Genomic DNA, 20,982 nt, shown 5'->3' with positions numbered 1-20,982 from the left:
CTTATCAGTATGCATCTGTTCTTGGCATGTAGAGCTGCAGAGTCACCCCCCTACCTTTATCTGTTCCAGTATTATCTTACTTAGATACACCATACATGGACATCTTTTTCTGGTCACACACAGATCCATCATTTCCCTTCATGGCGAAAAACAATCTGAAGATGGAGTCGATGCCCATGCGCACTGTAGTCCATAGGAAGAGTCACCTATCTCGTGACGACAAAGACTTCTTCCAGGACAACAACAAAGTGTAATCATCCAGGCCCACCACCAGATGGTGACCTATGCACAGTGTGTAACTCTGCAGCTCTACATGCCAAGAACAGATGCATACTGGTAAGTAGCATTTTCCTTTTACCCTTCAAGGGGCAATGGTGGTGACCAGTCAAGCCTTACTCTTGGACTGTAGTGTAGGGATAGAAATCTCAGGTACTGATAACACAAGAGTAACTCATGATAACTGTAGAGTCTGAGCAGTGATATAACTTTTATTGAAAGCAAAGGACTTTGTTGCAATAAGGTAGTCCCAATGTATTCCGTTGTTTCCAAGTAGTGTAATTATTCTGTCTTGTGTAGGCATGCAGGACGAGCTCCTTTCACGCTAACACTATCAAGAATATGTGGATAAGTGATGTCGTGGAGGTGCAGTGTCTGTCCTGAGGGGCAGAGTTCTAAGGGTCTGCAGGGAGAGTCTGGATGACTTACTGTTTTGTTGGCATTTCTCCGTGTCTGGTACTCCAGTATGTTTTGACTGCATGCAACCGAAGGTCTAGCTCTGTAGCGGTTGGGTAGGCAGCAAGCAGGGAGATTGTGGCTACGTGCAGTGTCTGGGATTGTCCGATGCTCCTATGGTCCTTTGCAACAGAAGAGCACACTGCAGCATAGTACCACTTCACAGAGGTAGGAAGCATGTGCAGGGCTTTTGGATGAAAAGCAAACTTTGTGATAGGCTCATATGAAACTATACACTTGGTGTAAACAACTATGTAGGCAAGCAGCATGCGGGTCTTGGCTGGGAAGGAAAAGCAACTTTGGTGTGCTACACTACAAAAGCATATCACAGTGTGAGGGTCTTGCTCTTGTCCCTTGCAAGGGGTGAGAGGGTGTCCATATGTTGGTCCCTCGTTGGATGACGGTGAGAGCTCTGTACTCTGCAATGGTCATTTTAGGTTTGGAGGAGGCACTGGCAACTGTTTCCAGCCACACCTCCAGGAGTGATCCTCACAGCTGAGTACCAGCAGCAAGGTATTTGCTTTTGAGCTGCTAGAGCGGGCTCTCAGCATGCAGTCAATCTCCTACCCTCCTCCATTTCTGAGCTATGCAGGCTACTCCACAGTCTTACAATTCTGGTCATGACTCATGATAGGACAGTCCACTTTCTTAGCGTCAATGTAATCCGTCACATGCTGGGAATACTGCTTCCAAGAAAAGTGATTATGAACACATTTTGCTGCCACACAGGGCCAGCTTATCCCCATCAAAGAGTGGAATTTAGAACTGGTGCAGCACTTTAATTTTTGGGAGGCTCTATTTAGGTTGAAGTACATGGTGCTCAAACTGTAGTTTGTTCTCTCAGAGGAGAACAATTAGTATTGCTCTCAAAGTCCTAATCTCCTGGTGATGACAGCAGACAGCCCATGATATCACCCGGGTTATTGGATTCAACTCGTATGTTTTCAACTAATGGGATTCTTGTTGCTTGGTTTCAGTCCTTTCCTGCCCAAGTTAACCACAGATGGTTGATATGGGTCTGCAGAAAATCTCCTTTGTGCAGGTTTTGAAGTGTTCTCGGCCACGGCCACTCGCCTGCCTGCCTGCCCTGATCTGAGCTACTCATTTACCCACAAAGGATTACTTCTTGGTCCACAGAGATTTGCGAATCATGGCCCGACACCAACAGCCTGGATACAATAACATGGACAAAGAGAACAGGAGATGTACGAGCAGCACACGAACATGCAAGCGGACTAGGGCGACAACTATCTTCATAACTAGGTTGTCTACCATGGCCACCCACCTTCAAAGTGCTAAACACAGGTGGTGGACCGACATCCTGCAGAACCAACCCCTCAACTGCACCTCAGTCATGCTACGCACACGTTCGAGGGGAAGATTAGGGCATTCTTTCCAAGTTGGGAGTTCAGATAAAAAGACCTGTAGCCCAGATTTATACAGTCAGTTTCCATCGACCATTAGTAGTGGCATAGCTTCAATCAATCAATAAATCAGCATTTGTATAGCGCAGTTCTGTCGCCCCTCGTGGTATTTGGGCGCTGTGGGAGCGACGTCTCCATCGAAGAGCCAGGTCTTGAGTTTGTCTGAAGTCCACCAAGGAGGGTGCTGTGCGACGATGGAGGGCAGGCCATTCCAGGATTTAGTGAAGGTCCAGAATGGTGGCTTTCTAAAATGTAAGAGCTGTTTTTTCTTCTTTGTGATGCATCATTTCTTTGTGACACTGCATTTTTATTTAAGAAATGTCAATAAATATTTTTCATATTTAAGCAGAGAAATAAAAATGGGTTGGTGAAGCAAAACTGCTACGTATTTTAATGAGACTTTTAATTTTCAAATGTTTTTATATTTGATACATTTATATTGAAAGATCAAAAAGTGAAACAAAATGTTTCCTTATACAAGTCTTGCATTTATTTCCTATTTTGCTCTGTCTAAATGTTTTTTCTTTCACTTTTAAGTGTTCCAGAACTCTGCACATTGGCGTAAATATGTAGAAGATTTACATTTATTGAGAATACCTTTCACAGAGAAATGTTAGAGCAAAGTAATTTTAATTTCTTAAGAGCAGTTAAAATGTATCATCACAAAATACTGGCATCCGATGTGCTTAGTGAAGCATCTACATAAACCCTTTATCTTACTGATGGCATTCCACTAGATCTGATATTGAATGTAAATCACTTACAAAAATTTGAGAGCTGCACTTTTTACTTTGGTCAAATCACGCTTGAAAGCACAGCAGTGAGCTGTGATGTCTTGTTATTGAGAAGTAAAAATCTAGGATCTCATACACCAACACCAGCTAAATTTCTGTTTTAAGTAGATTTCTGACTTTTTGGGGGTAGATTTGCTAATAATCCCAGGAGTAGTGCAAGATATCTGAATTTTTAACCTCCAGTAGCTCTTCAACAAAGCAAAGTATACTCTTATTACCAGTAAGTGTGAAGTATGTGTATATTTACATTTGTATATACCACAAAAGAGAGAACACACTTCGATCAGTGTGATTCTCACTCATTTATGCGATACCCTTGGGAGTTTTGCCTTTTTATGAAAAGGAAATTTCAGTGGCATACTTCATCATAGAGTCCTCACCCAGATACTGACTATATCTGGGTGGTCTCAACCTTGAACCACAAGGGAGAAGAGTTTCTCATTCTACTTTCTCCACAGGGAGCCTACCTTCTGGACTAATTTGAGCATAACGTTGTGTGTGAAGCCTCGCCCACCAACTACTATGATATACCCTGATCAAGACGTTGACTCTGGTGGGCTGGTGCATTATCTCTTAAGAATGCTTTTACAAAAAGCTTCTAAGACATCTCATTCAGGTACCCTAGAAAGAGAAATCTACTCCAACCAAATATGTAGGCTTCATGTCTTCTTTAATCCTATTTTAACAAATGGTCTGTCCACCAATCCCTTGTAAGCCGTGCCCTGTGTTAAACTAACTGGTATGAACGTCTATCTCTACTTATGCAAAATCTGTGACATGGATGTATTTTTATGTACTGGTTACTGACATGTGTGGTGTCCGTATCTGCTTTGTTTTTCCTTTAACTTTTGACCCTCCAGCTGGGAGAAGCCTCATATGCTGTACGGACAACTTCTGGACTGGCTACGCTACCTGGTGGCCTGGCAGCCTGTTATCATAGGACTGGTGCAAGCAATTAACTATATACTGGGACTGGAATAAGAGCCCAATCAAGACCAAGATAACCCCATGGAAATGCCCGAGGACACATCGTCGGGGAGTTGGACCATCCACGGAAGATATTACCATTTTCCCCACTCACTTGGGATTTTAGGTGCCAGGAAGGAGATTTCTGGATCAGCGAAAAAATACTTTGTACTAGGAAACGGCCAGCAACACAGTCTGTGGGTTTTGTTTTAATTTATTTCATTGGATATCATACTTTTTTTTTTTGTATGCCAATCTTCGTGAATTTTAAGTCTACTCCATACCCCCCTCTTCCCCTCTTGTTGTGAATAACCAACATGAAGCAAATCTGTTTGTGCTGCCAGTGCAATCCTATGCCATCTGGTATGGCTTTCAGTGTTGGTTCCAGGTCTTCTTTTTTGTTTGTCAGTCCAGCCAATGTATATGCCATGTAGAGGTGTGGCAGACACCAAGTGGAAAGAAGGCACCCTTTATTTGGGGGAGAAAACTCGGGTACGTTAAACTCACTTGCGAACAAGATGGGTAAAATCTTTCTGACAAGGCATTGGTTTATGTTCCGTTAAAGAGGTTTCAACCACATATAACCTCCAGAAAATGAATGGGAGAAAGGGAGTCTGATCGGTGGAGCAGGCTACCGAAATTAGCAGACCTGCATGAACATGGCATTTGAGGTGCACCTGACAGAAGTGTGACTTCCAGAAGCATAGGAAATCGATACAGTCCATTTGTGAGTTGAAACGCAGAGGCACACTGAGACATCAGTACATTGCTGGTTTCAGACGGTATTGCTGAGAGTACCGGAAATGGTGGTGGAAATAGACTGGGGTGATCCGACTGAGGCTCATGTCCTGTGGAGTTCCCCGATACATTGATTTAAACTGACAAACTTGTATTCTTGCTTTCCTTGTAAAGGAAAGTTAAGTAGGTGGGATTTGTATATATGGTGATCATGATCTGCTGGAAAGTACTTAGTCCTTCTCCCCTTTTTATATTTTAGTACAAGGTTTGTTTTTAGGTTCAATGAAATTTCAGTAAAGGGAGCTTAGTACATGGGCACACATGGATATGGCTGTGTTACTGCTACGGAATGCGGGAGTTTTCCTTTAGAGGTTAACAGTTGAGTTTGAGGGCACCATGGAACACTTTCCTTCTGCGGACGAAAATATTATCATTTATTTTTGGGAAACAGCCACTGATACCTCTTTGAGTTGTTGTGAAAGGCACGAGTGAGGAGTCGTCCTTGCTGGACACTACTGGGGAGAAATCACTTTACAAAAGAAGCTATTAACACATTGAGGACATAAGGTCTTGACTGAGCAGGCTTCGACAGGGAGTTCTTCCTCGTGAAAGAGGGTTAGGTGCCCCCTTGATGTGAGTGGTCCCTTCTTAAGGTAAGGTGCGCCGTACACCACAAAGTTGGGGTGCATGAAATGTAAAGTTTCCTGAATTTGTGGATTAGTGCTTAAGAGATTGTTTTTCTGTATCTTATGTATGGCTTCCTTTGCAGAGGTTCTGCACCACTGTCATGAGGCTAAGCCCAGTTAGGTGGACCCATAACACTACTCCAAGCAAGATCTGAGTGCTTGTCACTTGTCGGCTGTGGCAACATTGGCAATAGGATCGAATGTCAAAAGGGTTGAATAAAATGTACAGCTGTGTGCACATTTACATCTACTTGACTGTGGTTACTAACAGAGCTGTTTGCTGTTCATATGTGTGTGTTTTGAGAGGCAGTTTGAATTTGGTCACTATTCAAGCAGTTTCTGCCTTTTCAAACCTGCACTCACCTTCTATAGATCGTTAGTTTTTATACCATAAAGCCCATCCTGTTCATTTGTACAGTTCGTTTATAAAACACTCTTTCACAGCAGGGCCTCTTGGGGCTGATTCTGCGAAGTTACTTTAGAAACAACAATGCTTTATGGCCGTCCTAACTGCCAGTGCTCGAGATCCAGCAGGTTAGAGCCACCCCGTCCACCTGATTATCCTCTATTCCTTTTTTAAAAAATTATAATAATTTTTATTGCCATTTATCAATACAAACAGTGATAGCAATATAACATCCTCAGTTAAATCATAAAAGTAAAAACATAAAAGAGGAAGATAGAAATAGCAGAGAAGGGAAAAAGCATAAGGCAAAGATAAGAAATAGGAGGGGAACTAAGGCTAGATACAGAGTCATTGCCACGCATACATGATCCAATGTAAACATGTGTTGGCAAGTGTGAGATTAACGGTATGATAGAAATACTGTAGACACATCAATATGGGAGTCAATGGCCGGGCTTCCGATTCCACTTCAAGGCTCCATAATGGCAGAGTATTCAGACAGTTCGAGTAATCAAGGTCCAGTTCCTTCAACCTGACCATCCTTAAAGACTAGTCAAAGGAAGCCAGAGCTGAGGTTACGGTTACAACTTGTTTAATGTGATTTTCTCTCTGATGAACAGTATTTAATGTAAAAGGTAATGCAGACGAACCAGAAGGTTGTCGTTCACAGATTATTGGTGTTTAAGAAGGTATCCCCTTCATCCTCAGCCTGTCTGCTCCGACATCCAAGGTAATACTGAAGGTACCTTCTCGGGTATGTTGAGGATGGGTGGGGAAGCTTCCTGGTCAGTAGTAAATTCATTTCTAGAAAGAGTTTGAGTCCCCTCTTGAGGGAGAGGCTGAATTGGCTTCACTCATCTTGTCCATCCAAAATGTTTCTTTTTGTGAAAAAAGAAAAGTACATGAATACATTCTGTGCAAATAAAACTTTAGCAATTGGAATATCCACTTAATGTGCTCTTCGATACACACATGCATGTGTTGCAGGTCATTTGTTGCTTTGGCACAGTCACGACCTATAAATATTGTGAGTGGAATGTTTCTCAATGGATTCATCTGTACTTTTATAAACTCACTGAGAGCTTCTCTGCAAGGGGTACCATATCTGTCAGTGTTCCCAAATAAAACCATAGATTAGGCTGTGGCGGGGGAAGACATCAGCTCAACATCATATTGCCAGGCACCAATTCCCGCTGAAGATATAGAGCGAGTAAAAAAGCAAGATAGGGCGTACTCCTCAACCGCACCTCAACTCCCCAATTTATTATAGGTCTTCCTCCTTCCCAGCAGTTTATGAACAGACTGTTCATGTTATTTGTTTATTGGCTACCTATTGGGATCCAGATGGACCACTGTAGAAAACACAGCCGCTTACGACATAGGATGCAACTTTCAGCAACAATGGCTTTCTACTAACAACGCTCTGCAGTCGGCCACTTGTGTAAATGGTTTATAGTAAACTAGTGTTATTTTGTGAGAGACCTTTTGGGTGAGCTTTAAAGCACAGACGTCAGGACTGATGGTAAAAAAAGCATCCCCTTTAGCTCTTCAACCCTTAAGGAATCCGCAAATAAGCTAATCTTTATAATACAAAGGTCTGAGCCTGCATTAATTCTAGACATAAATACATTCTGTGAAGACAGGATAACTGTTATTTGACCACCAAGGACTGTTCACAATGTTAAATTTGGTTTGTTTTCATGTCTCGTATTCCCTATTTTATGACTAAAGCAGCTCTTGTTACTCCAAGGGCTATTAGCTATAACATGTTATCATCTTTGTCTATCATAAGATATCACTGCCTCCACGTTTTATTACATAATGCATGTAGGAGACCTCGATTTTGTGACCTTCATTCTAGTAGTCCCATCTCTATTTTACTAAGCAGTTTTCTAATAATGACTCAGAGCGAAAGGCATAATGCATATAGTACACCAAAGCATCTTCTTCATGAGTTGCTTTCTCCACCTTGAACCGTAAATTAAGACCTGCCTTTCAGCCTGGCGAGTAGTCCTCCCTCCCACCTTGAGGCAGTAATCCAAGGCAACAAGCACTGACTGTATCCGTGAAAAGACTTGGAATGGCAGCTTTACAGTCCTCATTAAAACCCCATTTGAAACGAGACTCCAGTTTCCTGCCGACTGGATGGCGTGGATTGGAAGTAATTTAAATGTGTAATCTTTGTAGGATCACAGCCAGTATCATCTTTTTTTTATTTTTTTATTTAAATGTATGAAATATCTTTAGTGGTTTTAAGTTTTACAGCGATGTTGAGACATTGCAATAGACTCATTCTAAAGAAGCCAAACCGGCACCGAACATTGATAGGATAAAACGTGAAGGTGGCCCTTATGCACACCCACCCCGGTAATCACAGTAGGACAGTGTCCAAGTATCTGCAAGGTACCGAAAGAAGAATCCCACGGTTAGAACGACGTTCTCAAATTCTTCACATTAATACAATCAAATAAGGGAAATCGCCGCCCCCCCCTGTGAAAGAGGAAAGTTTTAGTATTGCAACCATCCGGCCCATATCTTGTAGAATTTCCGAGGGCAACTCCTACCTTCTCGGCCACCATATACAAATCCATCCCCCTTTTCTTTTCCGACAGTGTCAGTTCCTTGGGCGTCCCCCAGTGTCTTGCCACACCCCGCTTTGCCACCACCAGCCCCAAGTTACAGAATAGAAGTTGAGCCCTAGGAATATCTACGTCCCCCGGAATACCCAGCAAAAAATACATGGGGTCAACTGGGATTGTCTCACCCAACCCCTGCATCGGTTCCCTCGCCACCTGCCCCCAGTAAACCTGGATGGCTGGGCGGCTCCAGAGTGTGTGGAAGTAAGAGCCCCCTCCACACCAAGGCTAGGACCATATTTGATCCTGTGTGCTGCACTTATATATATATATTTATCTTTTTCATCCCTAGTGAATACTCCATCCATGACTCACGGGAAGTCTTTCAACTGGTGTCCTTCAATAGCAATGTGCACACAGGTCTGGTATGGGGTCAGTTATGTACTATGTTTCACCTGCTTCTTGACCTGACTTCAGGTACTCTTCATTGTGAGGAATGTGACCATACAATAGGCAATTGTAAAAAAAAAAAAACTCCCTGCAAGGTGTAAGGGTGTAACAGAGCCTAGCCACCTTTCATGAAACATCTGTGAACAATGCAATGAATGTAACCTAGCGCCAAGATACCCGTGGGGTGATAGTGCGCTCTATAAGACTGTATGACATAACAGGTCTGCCCCACGCCTGACCCTGGTTCCATAGTTAATCAAGTGAATTCAGCCAGGCTTATTGCTCTCTCACCAAAGCTGTTGTGGTCCATGGTGTTCATTATTATCCCCCAGCATCCTGTCTTCTGGGCAGATAGCGGTGATGCAAGACATCTCCCTGTCTGGAAGAAACCAAGGCACTCTTACGAGGGATTTGAATCCTAGATTTCTGTGCATGTTTAATGGAGGCTTCAGTCTAATGCTAGGGTTTTAATTTGTTGGACGTGCAGTGCATACCTAAACATTAAACGAAGAGTGCCCCCCTCCCCCCAATCACATGCTAGTTCCTGCTTTGATGGTTTCCATTTTGAATTTCTAGCGATGAGCTACGAATAGAGAGCAGTCCATGCCTCACCGCCCCTGCAAGCAGATCAGAATATTTTACCCATGCAAACTGCACCTCAGAGTTCGCAGAGACCTAGGGTTATTGTACACAGAATTTCTTCTTTCTTTCATGATGCTCCAGAAGGTTGGGATCCCCAGAAATCTAGCACAGTTTGGGTATCCTGAATCCACACATAACTAGCTGGGGAGAAAAGTATACACTTGTTTATGGAGAGATGGTTCACTAAGCACGCAAGCATCTCTGGCGAAGTACCCTGATGAGAATGGTTTCTTAAAAGCCATAGAAAGCAGAAACATTGCATAATTAACATAAACTTGTGTTATTGATTTCACGAAGAGAATGCATTTGTTGGCATTAGAAACGCAAATTATCACGTCTCCTGAAGCATATGTATGCACTATGAAATAGGACAAAAATGTGGATTCATCTTATTGGATGGGAAAAAACAAAACCAGGGGGCAAAGGGGTGGAAACCCAAATCACAGGGCAGGAAAACGAGGAGTGTGGATCACCCACAGTTACTGCATATAAAAAAAATGTAAAAGGAAAAAAGAACCAGCAGCAAAACATAGAAAAATGAGAAAAACCCAGACGTTTTGTACATTGATAGTCGCACTTCAGAGATTTTCAGATGGCACCCTCAGCAACTATGGTTAGGAGGTAAACAATGTGGTTGGGGTGAAAGGTCACTTGCAATTGCAGCCCTGAAACTATTGGCTCCTGAAATGACCTCCCTATTTTCCACTGATGGGAGCGACTGATTTGAGAAGAAATGCCCCTGATAGTTTTGTAAGAAAGGAAGGGCACCCTTCACCACTGTAGCCTCGAATAATGCTTCTTACTGCAAAGACTTTGGGTCTTACTGTAATACTGTTTCCACAAGAAGTCGAGATCCAGGGAGGCCTGGAACTTCCACAGGGGTTGGGCCTGGTCAGAATGAAGCAGCTGTTCTGTGTCGCATCTGTATGGAAATCAATGGCTTAGTATCGCATCTTTTAAAGTGTATGTCGGTAGAGTCGTCCTTCGTGGTCCTAACGTATTAGAGAACATATTTGAAAAAAGTAGGGAATACAACTTCTAATTTCTCCATCAAAAGTGAATATTTAGTTATCCAGTATAGCACCCCCTGGCGACCATTGTGCTTCTGTATTTTAAGAAATCAAGGCTAGTGCTTATGTATTGACCAGTTTCATAGCGAGGGAAGGGAGGCCAGACAGGGAGAAAAGGCAATCTATCCAGGTTCACATCATTTAGTTGACTGGGGCTAATCTGTGGCATAGCCTGGGGGTCTTGGACCCTAGTGCAAGCAATAAAATGCTGCTTTAATTGAGCTGTGCGTCATACTACTGGACCCCGGTGTCACTACGCCTGCTGCACTAACCTATCTTACGGGTCTCAAAGTTCCTCATTCCACAAGTTATTAGTTCTCGCTTCCCTATGTCCACCGCATTCTCCGATCTCCTCACCCATTTAATGCTCCTCTCTCTATCCCCTTCCTCAGTCTCTCTTCCACTCTCCTGTCTCTCACTGATCCTCATTTCCTTCTTCCATTCTCTCCTTATTTCTGGGTCCTTCCTCTTCCTCGCCCACTTTGTTCCACCTGGTCTCCTTTCTCGCCAACTGTATTTCCTTCTCCGCATGGTCACTTTTGGCTGTCCTTCTCCCTGTTATTTCGCCTTCTCTATTTCTTTTCAGTTTCATCTGTTTTCTTTATCGTTCCCTTATCTCTACACCCTTTCCTCTGAAAAGTAAACATAGTGGATGCCAGAGGTATGGCTGTGTCTACAAAAACACAGAACAGGCAGCCTCTGTAATAAGATGAGCTGGTAAAGATCAGATTGGGCACCCTCCCACCTCTGGTCTCCGGTGCATTACACCTGCTGCACCAATGGTAGCCACACCCCCAGTGGGGCTTAGACCTCACGTCCCCAGCTAAAAAAAGTAGACCACACCTGCTCCCAAAAAACTGCTCTTCTGCCTAGAAACAAAATGACTTGTTTGGCGGTTAAATGAAAATAAACCTAGTTGAACGCTGCAGAATGCCCTTAAGGTATTTTAAGAGTCCCAATCGCGTAATCTGAGTCAGAACTTAATATATTTCTCTAGGTTTAGTTAAGCGGCTCCAGCATTTTCACAGTGAACCATTACCATTATAGTGCCAAAAGACAAATCGCCAAGTATGGGCAGACATTTCTGTGGAAATCTTGCTCATCTGTTGGGTAATACCTTGTGGGTAAAACGCTGACCATTAAAAGAGCCCCAGTGGGGCTCTTTCTCCCACTACGTGACTCGGTCAAGGGCATCATTGTGGGTTATCCAGTCGTACATTGTGCCACGATCGTATCTCACAGTGACTGCCCTCTAATCCTATGCTATCGGTGTTAGGTTTGGTCTATTATGTGATGCTTCTTGGAAACTCAATAGTTGTGCATTTCCTAGCCGAGTCAAATAACGTACTCCCTTGTTCCTTGCTCATTCTTCCACAGCTACACGCACCATTTCCCTTGGCCTAAAGGCTTCCTTACTGGAGGAGGTTAAAACAAGATTAAAGGTCTGATGCTTCCATCTTAGTCTGAGATTTACGCCTGCGTAGGCTCATTTTGGCAGTTCCAACTTTCTTTCCCCCTTCATAGAAGTGGGCCTATTTGACGACCAATAGCTTTCCTATGTAAATTAATGTCGATACCTTTAGGTATCCTGTATATGTTTGGTGACTGACTTGTTCTTTAGTTGGTCTTTGACATGGAGTAGTGTCGATGTGATGAAGAGGAAAATCTTTTTGGCTTCTTGATTGAGGTGAGAAGCTACTGAAAGCGTTACCATGCATTATCAACTTGCTTACACTAAATGGAACCCCTGGAGATGAGGGATGGTGCAGTAAAAAGTGCTTTTGTGTAGCAAACAAAGCTAGAGCCTGAGTGCACTAACGTTTATTGGAGCTTAACTATTAAAAGATCTGCTCTGACGGTACACATGTGAGGCTGACCATCTAAGACCGACATAATATGTGACACTGGGGATTGGTCACAATCTTTAGAAAGCTGGCCTGGGGATTGTGATCAAGGCAGCCTTCTGGGCTCTTTCTAGCAAGATCTCTTCAGTGATTGCTTGCACACAAATTGCTGGGACACTCCAATGTTTGTGATACCAGTATCATTTTAGCCAGCAACTGGCCTGAACATTTTAGACCCTTATTCACACAGTCTGTGAGTTTAAGGACCATTAACCCCCTATAAGCAATGCTGAGATTGTATCAGCAAATCAGAAGCATTCAAACACGAACAACTATTATTGGTTGACTGGATCCTGTGTTAAGTAAAAGTCTTAAGTTATACATGAAGCAGACAGGGACACGTTGCTTGCATGTGTACTTGTAGGGTGTGATAGTGGGATCGGTGGTGGCTTCCTGGTGTTGCCAGCTGTTAATTGTCCTTTCCGCCTCTATTTTGGCCCATCGACACGACCAAAAATGGCGGTGTAATAACAATTATTTACCCAGCACTTGGGTGCTATTTTCTTTATATCCATGGTATTATTCAAGTGGCATCTTCTGTTCAGTTTAAATGGTATTTCTTTTTTACTTAGGACTCAGTAACTTTAATTACCCAAAACCACTGGCAATCTGTTGTAATGTACACCTAGAGAGGCAACAGGTGTTGTCTCTGATCACTCCTAAGTAGGCTGGGAAGAGGGTTCATATTCCTAGCTGCTTCACTACAAAGACTATCTGTCATTAAAAATGTGAGTACTCCAAGGACTGCCTAGGTCTGAATACACCAAACGCATCTAAAAACAGATTGGACCATTGGAATGTTGGGAGTTCAATTGAATACAATGGAGTTCTCCGGGCTTCTAATGTCTGGTAGAAGCTTGGAGCGCATTCCAATGTGCAGCTGTGAACAAAGGCCACTCGGAGCCAGGGGGCATTTAAACCCCCTCGGGCTCCGAGAGGCATTTGTTTTTACTAATTAGAACATTCTGCCCTCTAGGGGCGGAATGTTCTAATAGCATTAGAGTCCTACGTAGCGGGCTCTACAGGCAATTAAAGGCCCGCTCCCTTGTTAAAGGCCCTCGTCTTTGGCTCGGGTCCTTAGCGCTGGGGCGGGCCTTTAATTGCCGGTATAGCCGGCTACGGCGGGCGGTAAAGTTATAGTAATGGGCATATTTCGCCAGTGCAAAAACAAATGTGCTCATTATGCAGACGTCCTGTTTTTGGATTAGCTCCTGGTCTCTCCACAGTGAATGTAGTGTTACTTTGGTCCCGAGTTTGACACCAAACGTTCTGGTCACTTTACTGTTCCATATCCATGTGGCGCAGGTTGTTAAAGCTGGTAATTGGGACGGTGTGTGCTCAAGTTTCAGTGAAGGGGTGTGATGGAGACTGGACCGCTGGTTGAGGAAAATCAGAGGTGAATGTATTTGTAAAAGGATGGTGGGGGTACTACAAACCTTGAACTTTCTCTGTAAATTGTATTGTAAATACTGTACTTTGTAATAAAGGACTCTTTGCAAGCCAGCTAGGAGAGCTGTGCTCTAGTGTTTTTATTACAACCAACATCTTAATAAAGAAATTCAGGTTGCAAAAATATTTGGCTTTATTTGTCCTTTCAACCACCACCACCAGAGACTGTCTATTCACTGCATCAGGGTAATTGATTTGAATTACAAGCGCAATTTTTCAAGCATCAGAAGCTAAAAAGTGCTTCCGGCTGTGACAACAAACATTAACATTGATTCAGAGAAGTTAAATACAATTATACTTCTCAGCAGTATCCCCCCTTACCCCTACTCCACCCACTACCCTACTACACATAGCAGACCTACAAAAACAATGATCCATGCAGGAGGAATGTACATAAATCATATCTAAATGAGTATAATTTACAAATGCAGCAATACGCCTACATATCTGGTCTAGATCCGTTTCTTTTGCATCAAAAGTAGTCCCCTCTGTTCTGAAATTATTCCTTCTTATGGCTTCTCCATTTCCTCCACAGTCCACATTTTTTGTTGTTGCAGGTTTTAAAGAATATGATAGAAGCAGCATTGCTGCCTATGAAAAGTGTTCTCGCATGCACACGAAAAGGTAAGGCTGGTTGTTCCATCAATCAAGGAGAAAGGACATCAGAGAAAGAGGATATTAATGAGTAATAAAAGCGGAGCAGGACTGGAAGAGAGAGACAAGAGGGGAAACAGTGTTTTTTTACTAGACAGAGGGTCATGTGGCAGACACCGTAGGCTGACAGTGTGTTATCGAGTGTTATCATGACACCCTGACAGGTTTAGCTAGCTGCCACTTTAAGGGTCTTGACACATTTTTATTGAGTTTATCATGAAACCTTGACAGGTTTGGCCAGGTGCCACTTTAAGGGTCTTGAAATGAGCAGTGCTGCCTTATTTATTCATGTGCTACACAAATGATGGACGGAATGGTCAATTAATCATACATTCACCCCCAGTCAAGAGATCTGGGTTAAATCCATTGTTCGTTTGCTCACCATGCCACCCCAGTTTTGACCCAGCCATATGCAAATCAGTCTTGACCCTGTTCCTTATGAGAACAGTCCAGCCCAAACTGCCCAGACAGTTCCTCGCTGGACCGGAAAGAAGCATCATGGGACCATTTTTGGGGTATAACCCCTCAGCAGCCATGCTAGCTTGAATCCAGTGGCACAGTGAACATACCCGACCCACTCAGGTGACAAATGCAAAACGTAGTACATGCATGATGCAAAATTCCAAGTCCTATTTATGAAGCCACGTTGCTTGCCAAAAAGCTATGCCTCCCCAGGTAAGGTGTAACTAGGAGAATTAGGCTTATTTTGTCTTATGTTTTCCTCTTTCTATGTGTGCTGCATTCTGCGGCACACATAAAAAGAAGAAAATGCCTCTCAGGATTGTTTCTATGCAGGAAGGTGTCCCCTCCTGCACAAAAACAATCCTGCCTACAACACAGGCACCGCAGAACCATGGTGCAAGGGTGCCTGCGTTGGTGCTAGGCTGCCAAAACAGCGCTAGATCAGGGAGAAAGGACAGGAATTAGAGAAAAACCCTCTGAACAAGCATGCCAAGGTGAGCTCCAAATTATACAGGAAACAGATGTTATCACACTTTGAAACCTAAATCTGGTTGACACATACCTTCTTAATTATGGAGTCCTTACATACACAGCCCTGTGAACTTGTTGCCTTCTATAAGCAAACAGAATATTTTGGTACGAGATGGTAAGTGTGCATGCTGAAAGTCAATCCTTTATGCTATTCACACTGTAACGGAGTGCCTAGTTTTAAGGTAATGCATACCTAGTGTTTCCAAGATAAGCTGTAGGCCCACACTCTCAGTTTAGTTTCATTAAAACCATAACGTTACAGCAGAGGTGTAAGAAAACCTTGGGGGGGGAGGGGGGCTACGACGAATGTTGAGGGGGATGGCCCCTCGCACTATACATCTCCTGGAGCTGACAAGGTGAGGAGGGCCCCAGGTCTTCCTTACATAAAGAGGAGCCCTCTCACCTTGTCAGCTCTAGGGGATGGGTAGTGCGAGCCCCCCCCCCTTATATAAGGAAGACCTAGGCCCCTCCCCGCACCGTGGGGGAGTCAGAGCTGCCCCTACCCAAATAGGAAACTGAAACCCGAGATTCCTCTTTTTATTTCATTGACCTGAATGCATATATTGTCCCCTCTGGCTGGCATTAAAGTGTTTTTTAGTAAGTAGCTAGAATTACTTTCCACAAAATCCTTACGTATTTGTTCTAAAACTTGAAATCTAATTGTGCACTTTTGACTACAGTTTTTTAAATGTGATCCTATTGAGGTCTGCATGCTTTTTCTCTTTATGTACTTTTGTGCTCATTCAGTCGGACGTTAATCTTGCATTCAGTCTTACCAACATATAAATTCCCACATGGGCACTCATTGGGTGAATAATCCTGTTTCTTTTGATTATATTATTGTTGTTACTGCAACTGAGACAAGGACATGTAACCTTTATGGTTTGCTGTATGATATTGGGATGCATTCTCCGGTTTCCTAACCACTGTGTCCATCTGACATGCCCACATCCTCCTTTTGAGGGACTCCAACCTCCCAAACAACATAAGAGACACTGTATTTAACCTCATCAATACACTCAACGTGGTACAGCTTGTCATACAACCAACACAATCAAAGGCCACAACCTCAATTTATCTTCTCAACATCACCAACAATCCAGTAGAAACCACCCCTCCCCATGGACTGGACCAACACTTTGCCATCCCTACTTCCATGCTTAGTGTGCTACCAACAAACCAAGATCATCACAAAAGAAAAGACCAAACCTTAACATCCTCCAAAGATCTCTCCATATGAAACCTAATGATTGAACTCCTCTCTCACCCTATCAACTCCACGTCTGATGCCAATAACCTTCTAAACCGCTGCACCAGTTTTTGGGAAAGTTATGTGAACAGCCACACCCCAAGTGCAAAACGCAAGTGCAAGCCAAATTCTTCAGTGCCCTCAAAACTTGCTAACAATAAACAATCTATTTGCAGAAGGGAAAGAAAATGGTAGTAAAACAGAACTCCTGAAGACCTCTTGATACTGAAGTTCTTCCGCTCAACATGCAGACAGCTCATCAGGTCAGCCAAAGCAAAGTACGATATGAACACCATCAGTGAAGCCACCAACAGAAGCTGAATGCTGTTCAAGATGAGCACTGCTCACTTTTTCATTATTAATCGTTTGTACTGGACTCCAGCTAAGATAGCAAAGTTTGCTCCATCTCCCCCTCTCAAGTGTCCAAGATGCGTCTATATAGAAGCAAATGATCTCCACATATTGTTTGAGTGCCCTAAGCTGAGAGGCTTCTGGAAGGTAATTGAGAACACCTTTAGCAGGAGTTTTGGTAAGGAAGTTACTCTGAATGTGGCACTTGTCTTATTCGGAGAAGATGGCAGGATCAGTAAGTTGCTGAAACAATCACATAGAGGCCTATTGCGCTAATTCTGATAGCCTGGAGAGAAATATGCATAAAATGGAGAGATCCCCTGCCTGCCAGATTGGAAGATTGGGTAAAAGCAGCCACCAAAATGGCCCTTCTAGATCAGGGAGCAGGGAAGGAAAACTGCCTTGACATTTGGTTAGACTTTATCTCATGGTGTAGAGACTTAATGATTACCAACAAAGGTGCGGGTCTGTAGTGGTTAACAGACCAAAGCAAAACCAGTGGCCGTGCAGAGTACTGCAGACTCTTTTTGGTGAAATGAGGATATAAAAAAAAATAATAATAATTAGCACTGCAACGCTCCCCCCGCCCTACCTTTTCCTAACTCCACAGAAAAGTTCAATGCCATTAACCTATTCTTCTGTGAAAAAATACAGAGGATCTGACAGCACATTGTCAGGACTGCTCCTACTTCTGGTCTTACACCCCCTGCCACCTTCCCACAGAATCTGGCAATGATCAGCCTTCAAACCCCTATCTTTGTCAGACTTTGCTGACATACTCAACTCCCCCCAAGCCAGTTCTTATGACTGTCTTACAATCGTCCTTCATCAAAGCTCTTTGTGGAGGTGCTCTTTTACCCCTACTTACCATTGGCAATGCTTCCCTCAGTCAAAGCTTCACAGATGCTCTCAAGAAAGCCCAAATCCTCCCACCCCTCAAAACAAAAAATCCTACACTACTCCCTGATGACCTTGCCAACAACTAATAAACAAAATATAGTACAAACCTGTCTCAATTACATGAACCTTAACAACTTTGAATCCCAACTTTTATTGAATACCAGGACACTTGGATTCACCCCGGACACCAACACCCTCAAGGAACATACTGCCAAAAGAAAACCAAAGACTGCGTGGTACCAACTCGCTCTTCTAAGGAAAGTCAAACCATTTCTTCCAGAAAGTGATTTCAGAACAGCTGTTTAAGCCCTTGCAATCTTGCATCTGGTTGTTGCTGATGCCCTAATCCATGGCATACCAGACTCCACATTGGAAGCCTTTAGAGGAAGCCCTTAGAGGCATCCTACATGCTACAGCACATCTCATCCAGGGTCTGAAGAAATAAGATCACACCACCCCATCCTGATAGAACTCCATTGTCTCTCTTGCCAGCCTGTATTATCTTCCAAACCAGCTACATCATTTACAAATACTATACAAAACAAGAGTGGCTCTAGCAGGATAGATCAAATCGCTTTCATTCGCATCAATAACACTCAAATTGTTCTTGGCCGAATTATTACCATCCAACATATATACTTTCATAAATTAATGAAAAACGAATATTGCTTTTTGTGCACCCTTTATCCTGTATAACACAACACTTAAATTGTGCAAAGTCTTGTCATTTATCGAAATTATTCATACAAAGAATAAAAAAGATAACAAAACAATCATCCTATATCTTCAATATTGCACACTTTTTGCTAAAACACAAGTTTGAATAATGACTTTTATGGCAATGTTAATTTTTTTTAAACTCTGAACCATTAGAAGATGGTCTGCTTTTCAGAATCAGGCCAGCTATAAGGGATGTGCGCCCAACATCACTTATAATTTGGAGCAGCAGTCCTCAGACCAATGATCTTTTTTTAGACTTTTATAGCAGACTTCATGTAATCTATATGGTCGACGCGTTTCGGCCAGTCTATGCAAGGCCTCTTCAGGATGAAGCAAGGGTATGTACATGCACCTTAAAAACTGACCTGTTAAAACCAAATAATCAAACGGTCATGCACTCTGTCAAACCATATGATGCTGTATAAACAGATTATTTCAACTGTGCATATCACCAGTGCACAGGCACAACAAACAGTCCTTCACTTCATAACTAAAGTCCACCCTAAGGTGGGAAACGGGGGAAGAGGGAAGAAGACCATGGTGCGGTGCGTTATTGGTAATGGATAATCAGTGCTTACGTAGGACTATTGGTTCTCTCAGAATTACCATCACCAACCGATAGCAGCCCTTCATGGCACTGGGCATGTGGAACATATATGGTACAGTCCTGTGTATTGAAGGGAGTTGCCACTAAAGGACCACATTTACATTTCATTAAATATTTTTAAGTTTTTATTTTTTTTAATTTATTAGAAATTATGCCTTCTAAACCGCAACGACTGTCGGAGGGGACACAAGGGAGGCGTTGTCTTGCCCGATGACAGTCTGCCTCCAATCTGGCTGCAACGGCCCCTACTATTGCTGTTTTCAACTGGAATCAAATGGTTCAGTGACTAAATATCGAGGGACATAATATAGAATGCCCAAAATATCGACACCAAAATATAGAAGGACAGAATATCGACTGCCTATCTACAAACAGGTAAGTACTAAAATATCGATTCCAAAATATAGAATGTTAAAATATAGTTAGCTAAAATATCGAATTTTTTAAATGTATTAAAAATAATATAAAATTAAATATTAAAAACAATTAAATAAAACATACATAATATAAAAAAGCTTAAAATGTAAACATAATAAAAGTAATGTAAAAAAAAGTCGAGCTTTTGTTGGATAGTGAGAGCATAAAAATTACTATTCCCACTCCAGTGAGTGCAACAGTAGGGAAAACGTTGGATAGCGTAGGGGTAAAAATTACTATTCCCACTCCAGAGAGTGCAACAGTAGGGAAAGCGTTGGATAGCGGGAATGGAAAAATTACTATTCCCACTCCAATGAGTGCAACAGTAGGGAAAGCGTTGGATAGCTTAGGGGTAAAAATTACTATTCCCACTCCAGTGAGTGCAACAGTAGGGAAAACGTTGGTTAGCGTAGGGGTAAAAATTACTATTCCCACTCCAAAGAGTGCAACAGTAGGGAAAGCGTTGGATAGCGGGAGGATAAAATGTACTATTCCCACTCCAGAGAGTGCAACAGTAGGGTAAGCGTTGGATAGCGGGAAGGGAAAAATTACTATTCCCACTCCAGTGAGTGCAACAGTAGGGAAAGCGCTGGATAGCGTAGGGGTACAAATTACTATTCCCACTCCAGTGAATGCAACAGTAGGGAAAACGCTGGATAGTGTAGGGGTAAAAATTACTATTCCCACTCCAAAGAGTGTAACAGTAGGGAAAGCGTTGGATAGCAGGAGGGTAAAAATTACTATTTCCACTCCTGAGAGTGCAAAAGTAGGGAAAGTAATGATTTAATTTTAAAATAAGATTACATTAATTATCAATACCAATAAAAAGTTAATTAAAAATAATTAACAATTAATAACAATTAATTACCATTGAATTTTTTTTATTAGCAATTAATAAAAATTAATTACCAATTAATACAAATTAATTACCAATTAATAATTACTTATCAATTATCAATACACATAACTAAAAAAATTATATTTACTTTATTACAATTAATTTACTTCCCACCCAATTCCCCTATAAACCCACAACCCACTCCCAATAATAAAAAATACAATTAACATGATTATCAATTAATCAAAATAATTTTGATAATAATAAAAATTAATTAGCAATTCATACAAAGTATTTACCCATTAATACAAATTAATTACCAATTCATAATTATCAATTAATTATCAATACACATAAAAAATAATTTACTTTATTACAATTAAATTACTTCCCACCCAATTCCTCTACAAACCCAC

General features: G+C 42.2%; 1 protein-coding gene across 2 annotated transcripts in view; it reads left to right on the top strand.

The window, feature by feature from the left end:
- The window catches only part of RNF121 (ring finger protein 121), a 326,737-nt gene extending 312,776 nt beyond the window's left edge, over nucleotides 1-13,961 (top strand). For both annotated transcript variants that reach the window (XM_085623428.1, XM_085623429.1), the window contains exon 9: nucleotides 3,811-13,961. In XM_085623428.1, the coding sequence (XP_085479554.1) occupies nucleotides 3,811-3,931 (121 nt within the window). In that variant the 3' untranslated portion in view covers nucleotides 3,932-13,961. The remainder of the gene's footprint in view (nucleotides 1-3,810) is intronic.
- The last annotated feature ends 7,021 nt before the right edge of the window (nucleotides 13,962-20,982 follow it).

The sequence above is a fragment of the Triturus cristatus genome, chromosome 8 (assembly GCF_964204655.1).
Source record: "Triturus cristatus chromosome 8, aTriCri1.1, whole genome shotgun sequence".
Taxonomy (NCBI): Eukaryota; Metazoa; Chordata; class Amphibia; order Caudata; family Salamandridae; genus Triturus; species Triturus cristatus.
Note: the sequence above shows the minus strand (reverse complement) of the source record. Positions and strands in the feature narration are given on the sequence as shown.